The sequence below is a fragment of the Drosophila nasuta genome, chromosome 2R (assembly GCF_023558535.2).
Source record: "Drosophila nasuta strain 15112-1781.00 chromosome 2R, ASM2355853v1, whole genome shotgun sequence".
In the NCBI taxonomy this organism is placed as follows: domain Eukaryota; kingdom Metazoa; phylum Arthropoda; class Insecta; order Diptera; family Drosophilidae; genus Drosophila; species Drosophila nasuta.
In genome coordinates, this window is record NC_083456.1 from 25,769,235 (window position 1) to 25,775,679 (window position 6,445).

The window sequence follows — 6,445 nt, forward strand, 5'->3', positions numbered from 1 at the left end:
CTCGAAAATTGCTCTAAACATTAAGCTGAATTTGTGAATAAAGTCTATTGTATATATCTGTATGGAAATGAAAGATTGCTCGCAAAGTGCTGAATTCATTTATAATATATATTTTAGAAACAAAAACAGTGCCAATTACGCACAGTCTTCAACAATTTCGTAAAGAACTTCTTCTTCAGCGTCCTCCTCCATATCTTCTTCTATAAGGATAGAATCTGTCGCATCTGTAATTTCTTCTGTGACTTGTGTCCGTGTTAAAGCCGTGGTTGCTTTCGCTGGCTTTTTGACGCGCTTGGAACTGTTTTGGAGAAGAATGTTAGAATTTAAAGTAGTCTTTTTTGTGTTCAAAACTTACGTTTCTGTGAGTTCGGTGATCATGGGCAGATATGTGGAACGCATGACACCACGAGCTTCCTCCTCAGCCAACTCCTTGGGATGTGTTTTTCGTTTATGCATGCGACAATTGGAGCCATTTGCAAAGTCCTTGCCACAAAAGTTGCACTTATAAGGCCTGATGCCTGTGTGGAGAATGAGATGAGCCTTCAATGTCTTGCCCCGTTTGAAGGCAGCTCCGCAAACATCACATTTGAATTGCTTGGCATCCGAATGCACCAGCTGATGCATGTTGAGTGTGCGACGCGTGTTGAGCTTCAAGCCACAGATGTTGCACACATAATTTTTATTCGTATGTGTATCCGAGTGAATCTGTGAAGAAATAAATTAAATTTTGGATTCATAACCTGCGAGTCAAACTCACTTTTAATCTGGCCATGTTTTTGAAGCGACGCTGGCACACTGGACACTCGAAAGGACACTCATCCGTGTGCACCAGCTTGTGCTCATTGAGCGCTGTGATTGTCTTCATGCCTTTGCCGCAGCAGTCACAGATATAAGGCTTCACATTCTCGTGTATAAACATAATGTGACGTTTAAGAGCTCCAGGTGTTGTGAATAGTTTGGGGCAATAGCTACACGCATTATCCGCCTTATCCTTAGCCGGCATGTGGCTGCGATAGTGGGCAGTTAGTTGATTCTCTGTGGCGAAAAAGGTTTTGCACCTCTTGCACTCCAGGTTGGGTATATCGGTGGCATCCAGACCATGCACCTCAGCCATATGGCGCTTGTACGCCATGGGTTTCTTATAGCACTTGTTGCACGATGAACACTTGTATTGGGTCTGTCCATTGGACGCCTCTTCGTTCACCAATTGTTGCACCTCACTCAGCTCGTCAACATCTGCTGAGCTCTCCTTGATTTCCTCTTCGTTTGTGGTTATTGTTGTTGTGGTTGTTGTTGTGGCATCAGTATCAACAAGCTCTACTTCACCTTTTGGATCCATTGGCGATGCTGCATCCTGCGAAGATTCTTCGTCCTTCAAATACACATCTTCCGTTGTATCTTCAGCCTCTTCGTAAGTATCATATGCGTTTTCGTCGTTTTCAATTATTTCGGAAGCATCAATTTCCGCCATTATTTCAGCTTCAGCTTCATAAGACTCGACTACATCATCGACAACATATTCAGAAGTCTCCGCATCTGTTTCCTCAACTGTTGGCTCCTCTGATGGCTCATTCTTAGAAATAATGTGCTTCCACTCGTCACTTAACACACCACACTCTCGCCGCAGGTCATCGAATTTGAGATGAGCTTGGGCTCCCGCCTGCTGCAACCGTGAAAAGAGAGTTTGTACGCGATTCACACGGTCTGAAAACTCAATGAGATCCTCTACTAGTGTGTAGCATTCCTTGCACAGCGCATTGCTCAGCTCATCCTCCATTTTGATCTATAATTTGTATAATCTCTTAGTATCTAAGGTATATCATTGAATGCAAAACCATACTTACATTGACCCAAAAGTATTTACCAATGGCCACAGCGAGAACGCTTGTCCATGTTTGATCTCCATCTCGAAAATATACATTCACATTGTCCGAATGCTCTTTGGCACATAGTCGACACCAATGATGCCAATCTGCGGTTTCGGTGCCTGCCATCAACGCTCCTGAAGTACTTTCCTGACGTGCGCTGCCCGTCATTTGAAAGATATACTAAAATTACAGCTAAGAATTTAGTAAACAATTCACTTTTGTTATGACCACCTCAACAATCGATGCTTGTAGCAACAGTATCGATATTTTGTTGTCTCAGTCGATATTAGCCCCTATCGATAGCCTGTTTTTATATCGAAAATAGCCCAATAATATGTGTAATAATTATGACAAGTTTATTTAAATACGGGTGGCGGTTTATTTAATCTCATATGTGTTCAGTATTGTATACCATATATTTTCTATCTTCTATATATTTATAACTCGGGTTGCTTACATTTTCGAAAAACGAAAGGGTTTTCCATTACATTCCTTAGTTTAATAATTTTATTTTTTTATCACAGTCTGTGCTTGCTGCATCTGCATAGATATTTTGATCTCCCGACCGATAGTTGCAGTCCTTAGCGATTGCCCTATCGAAACACAAACCTACCATTTCCACTATTGTATTATTTTATGTTTTAATATTTTAATGAATTAAAACTTATGTGCTTAATGCTAAGGGACGTTTATTTTTTAATCTCATATATATACTGCATTTCAAAGAAATAATTTTTTTACCAATTCATATTTATGATATGAATAATAATAAATAATAATATATTTATAATATGAATTGTTCTTTTCATTTTGAATGCTTTTGGGACCTGAAAAGAAAACAATTATTATTTATTTTTAGCTTGTAATAGATTTAATCTCACATAACACGTAGCTCCTCTAATGTGGGTACTTGTAGTCTCGCTGGTGAATCGCCACTATCCTCTTTTTTGCAGTTCATTCGGATGCTTTTTCAACTTGTGAGCTCGACAATTTGCATTACATGCAAATGTTTTCTTACAGTATTTACAAACATATGGCCGCAGTCCTGTGTGGCTAATCAAATGTCTCTTAAGTGTTTTCGACCGCTTGAACAAAGCACCGCAAACATCACACTTGAATTTGCGATCTTCGCTATGAACCAATTTGTGCATATTCCAAGTACGCCGTGTCTGCAACTTTTTCCCACACACATTACAAATGTAATTTGGTTCCTCGTGCGTTTGATAATGCATCTTCAGTCTGGCCTTGTTTTTGAATGCCGCTTTGCAGACAGAACAGTTGAAAGGACGTTCCTCGGTGTGGACCAGAAGATGTTCATTTAATGCTGTAATTGTCTTTAGTTGCTTGCCACAATGATCACATATAAAGGGCTTGGCATTCTCATGCATGCCTTCTTTATGAAGCTTTAATGCTCCTGCCGACGACAACGTCTTGTCACACAGTTCGCAATAGGTGTTCTTATCCATTTTGGTGCGTTGCTCGATCTTGCGACAACCAACGCGCAAATGCTTTTGATAGGAGGCAGGATTTAAGTACACTTTGGAGCACCAATTGCACTTCAGTTTACGGCGCTTCGATGACGTTTCTAACTCGACATCTTCGTCTACATCGCTGCTGCTTAGAAAATCACATGGTTCCGTAGAGGAACAACTGCCAGCTTGGGGCAGTAACGTCAACTCAGCATCGAGACTTAATTGAATTGGTTTCTCATTATCACTATCACTGCTCTCGGCTTTAGTGGCTGCCTGCTGTTGGCTGTGCTCCCTTTTGTGTCTTCCTCTGCCACGCTGTTTTTTGACATCGTCGTCTTTAGTGTCCTCTCCGCCGGCAATGATAATCTCCTCAATTGGCAAGTGCTCATTTTCGCCCTCAACAAACTCTTGTTTTGGCAACGCATTCGGAGTTTCTATGGCCTCATTGTTTCTCTCCATTTCTAACACAGGTTTAATGATATGCGTCCACTGACCATCTCGCAGTCCATACTGCTGTCGCAGAGCATCCACGTCCAGCTGTTTGTGGGGCTCCGAGCTGCGCAACACCTCAAAGATTACCTGCACCTTGTTGACGTGTTCAGCGAAATCGATTAGCTCGCTTATTAATGTATAGCACTCCTTGCAGAGCACCCCACTCAACTCATCCTCCATTCGCATCTAAAAATGCAATATTTAAGTAATTATTGCACACATTTACCATGGCATACTCACTCACATGCACATCAAAATATTTTCTAATTGCCATTATCAAAACACTGTTCCATGTATTTTCTTTGCCGCTGGTATACACTCTCACATTTCCGCCAATGTCATCCTTGGCACATAGCCTACACCAGTTCAGCCAATGGCTATCAATACTAACTTGTTCATTATGTTCCGACATCGTTGTGGATCGGATTAAAATATTTATAAACAATATTGACACTACAGCGGCATGTTGATTACATCGCATTAGTGATGCAAATAACAAAATTGCTATCGAGATTTTCGCAGTTGAGCGCTACCAAGTGTTTCGATATCACCCGCACATCGATACTATTGTGCAAAACTAGTGTGACCAAAAGCATAAAACATTTAAAATTTAGTTTTTTATTTACAGCAGTGCGCGCGTTTATTTATTATTGGAATATCTTGGCTTGCGCAGCCTTTCACCCTTTTCCATGCCCTCAGCTCTGTAAATTTAAGAAAATATTTAATATTAAGAGTAAACATTTGCTTGTATATAAACTTACAAGGCACGCAGTTCATCCAAAGTGGGAACCGATTGAATTCTCGAGGATTTGTCGTCGTCTTTTGCAAACTCTTCCGGATGCTTTTTCATCTTGTGATCCCGACAATTCGCACCACTAGCAAAAGCTTTATTACAGTATTTACAAGCGTAAGGTCTGAAGCCCGTGTGGCTCAGGAGATGTACCTTCAAGGCGGTTGAATGCTTTGTTGCCGTGCCACAAATCGTGCATTTGAATCTTCGTTCATTAGAATGTACATATTTATGCTTATTCCAAATGGCGCGAGTCTGCAACTTCTTGCCACAGATTTCGCACTCATATTTAGGCATTCCATGCGTTTGACTATGAATCTGTGTAATGGTAAATTATTTCTTAATTTTTTGCTGCTATTTATTAATATTTCGACTTACATTGAGCCGCTTTTTATTTTTAAAGCTGGCACTGCAGACTGGACAGCTAAAGGGACGCTCATCGGTGTGAACAAGCATGTGCTCCTTGAGCTCAGATGAGTTGTTCACCCGCTTGCCACAGCAATCGCAGACAACAGGTTTTCGCTTCATATGAACACGTTCATTGTGCTGTCGTAATCCTGATTCCGATGACAATTCCTTGTGGCAAATATTGCATGTAACTGCTCGTCTAGTATGAGAATTGGACTGCTCATCTTCTGCATCAATTTCTGTGATATGTGACTCTGGTTCGGGAGAGGCGAGTAAGAGCCTCGCTAATGCCATATTTTTACATTTTGAGGCATTTGTTACATCAGTTAAGTTGACTGCTTCAATCATTTGAATCTGATTTTTTCTAGGTCTTCCACGTTTTCTTTTTATTGGAGTTGCTTCTGTGTCAACTGCATTATGACTGTCTTTGGTTTTATCCGGCTCTAGTTTTATTTCGTAAACCGATTCCACTGCAGAATTTTGCGATAACACGTCAAGATCTTCATATGGCGTTGTGCTTTCGAGTTTTTCAATTTTAAGCGTCACAGGCGAACGTCCTCGTTTTCTGCTAATGACGTCGCTGACTTTTTGAGCTTCCAATTGCTCCACATCTTCAAGCCAAATGTGATTCTCAACAAGATCCTCTTCGACGCCCTCTTCATAGACTTCCAAGGGCAACACTTCCACATTAATTGATTGCTCTTCCTCACACACGTTTTCTGTTGTGGTTTTATTAATTCGCGGACGACCGCGCTTCCTTTTTACTAATGCATCCTCTTTGTCATCATCACTTAGCATTTGGTCATCCGTAAGCTCAATTTTAAAATTTGTCTGAAGTCCATATTGCTGACGCAAGGACAACACATCGATATGATCGCCATCTTCGGTGTGGCGCAACAACTCGAAGATTGGCTGCACCTTGTTGACGTTTTCGATAAAATTTATTAAATCATTCATTAATGTATTGCAATCACTGCACAGCATGGCGCCCAACGCGGGCTCTTCTAAGCCTATCTGCAATTAACATTTTAATAATAGTAAACAGTAAAGTAATAAGAGTAAACAACATTGTTTACCTACTTCAACATCGAAACATTTGCTAATTAGCCGCATGTATAAATCATTGTCGCGCACATTGTTACTGGCATCATCGTTGGCACAGAGACGACACCAGTTCAGCCAATGGTGTTGTATATTTAATTTGGTTTTTTAATTTTGTCATTGCTTTTACTACTTTTGTGTTAGCCTAACCAGCTAATAAAAACATTGCGCTTTTGGGGTGACCAGACTTCAAGCAGCTGTTGAGCATATTGATGTGACCAGTCACCAAAAACTGCGATAGGTGGTATTGCTATCGCTATCGTTTGGGTTGAGTGCAGTTATCGATATTTTATTATACATTGCTACGCTTGCGC

At 40.7% G+C, this 6,445-nt stretch overlaps 3 protein-coding genes across 4 annotated transcripts; all 3 read right to left on the minus strand.

Moving 5' to 3' along the window:
- Positions 1–82: 82 nt before the first annotated feature.
- Positions 83–2,124, minus strand: LOC132787469 (zinc finger protein weckle). Its single transcript, XM_060794519.1, has 4 exons — positions 1,845–2,124; positions 758–1,783; positions 356–705; positions 83–298 (listed from the first exon to the last, which is right to left on the minus strand). The coding sequence occupies exons 1-4, from the start codon at positions 2,034–2,036 to the stop codon at positions 136–138; spliced, it is 1,731 nt and encodes a 576-aa protein (XP_060650502.1). The 5' UTR covers positions 2,037–2,124; the 3' UTR covers positions 83–135.
- Positions 2,125–2,777: 653 nt separating this feature from the next.
- On the minus strand, positions 2,778–4,334 carry LOC132787471 (zinc finger protein weckle-like). The gene is made up of 2 exons (XM_060794522.1): positions 4,077–4,334; positions 2,778–4,018 (listed from the first exon to the last, which is right to left on the minus strand). The coding sequence occupies exons 1-2, from the start codon at positions 4,311–4,313 to the stop codon at positions 2,804–2,806; spliced, it is 1,452 nt and encodes a 483-aa protein (XP_060650505.1). The 5' UTR covers positions 4,314–4,334; the 3' UTR covers positions 2,778–2,803.
- A 25-nt stretch (positions 4,335–4,359) lies between these two features.
- Positions 4,360–6,322, minus strand: LOC132787470 (zinc finger protein weckle-like). 2 transcript variants are annotated; one of them, XM_060794520.1, is made up of 4 exons: positions 6,111–6,322; positions 5,001–6,044; positions 4,594–4,940; positions 4,360–4,533 (listed from the first exon to the last, which is right to left on the minus strand). In XM_060794520.1, exons 1-4 carry the CDS (start codon positions 6,141–6,143, stop codon positions 4,473–4,475), a joined length of 1,485 nt encoding a protein of 494 aa, XP_060650503.1. In that variant the 5' UTR covers positions 6,144–6,322; the 3' UTR covers positions 4,360–4,472. The 2 variants fall into 2 exon arrangements, with proteins under 2 accessions (XP_060650503.1, XP_060650504.1); XM_060794521.1 differs by having other exon boundaries at positions 6,107–6,322.
- Between the last annotated feature and the right edge of the window lie 123 nt (positions 6,323–6,445).

What these genes read in the sequence shown, in the direction of transcription:
- LOC132787469 (XM_060794519.1), bottom strand. Translation starts at nt 2,036, where the DNA reads ATGACGGGCAGCGCACGTCAGGAAAGTACTTCAGGAGCGTTGATGGCA. An exon ending in AAAACATGGCCAGATTAAAA is followed by an intron (nt 706 to 757) that starts GTGAGTTTGACT and finishes ATTTCTTCACAG; the next exon opens with ATTCACTCGGATACACATAC. An exon ending in ATCACCGAACTCACAGAAAC is followed by an intron (nt 299 to 355) that starts GTAAGTTTTGAA and finishes TCTCCAAAACAG; the next exon opens with TTCCAAGCGCGTCAAAAAGC.
- LOC132787471 (XM_060794522.1), bottom strand. Translation starts at nt 4,313, where the DNA reads ATGCGATGTAATCAACATGCCGCTGTAGTGTCAATATTGTTTATAAAT. An exon ending in GAAAATATTTTGATGTGCAT is followed by an intron (nt 4,019 to 4,076) that starts GTGAGTGAGTAT and finishes TTGCATTTTTAG; the next exon opens with ATGCGAATGGAGGATGAGTT.
- LOC132787470 (XM_060794520.1), bottom strand. Translation starts at nt 6,143, where the DNA reads ATGCGGCTAATTAGCAAATGTTTCGATGTTGAA. An exon ending in AAAATAAAAAGCGGCTCAAT is followed by an intron (nt 4,941 to 5,000) that starts GTAAGTCGAAAT and finishes ACCATTACACAG; the next exon opens with ATTCATAGTCAAACGCATGG. An exon ending in TTGGATGAACTGCGTGCCTT is followed by an intron (nt 4,534 to 4,593) that starts GTAAGTTTATAT and finishes TTAAATTTACAG; the next exon opens with AGCTGAGGGCATGGAAAAGG.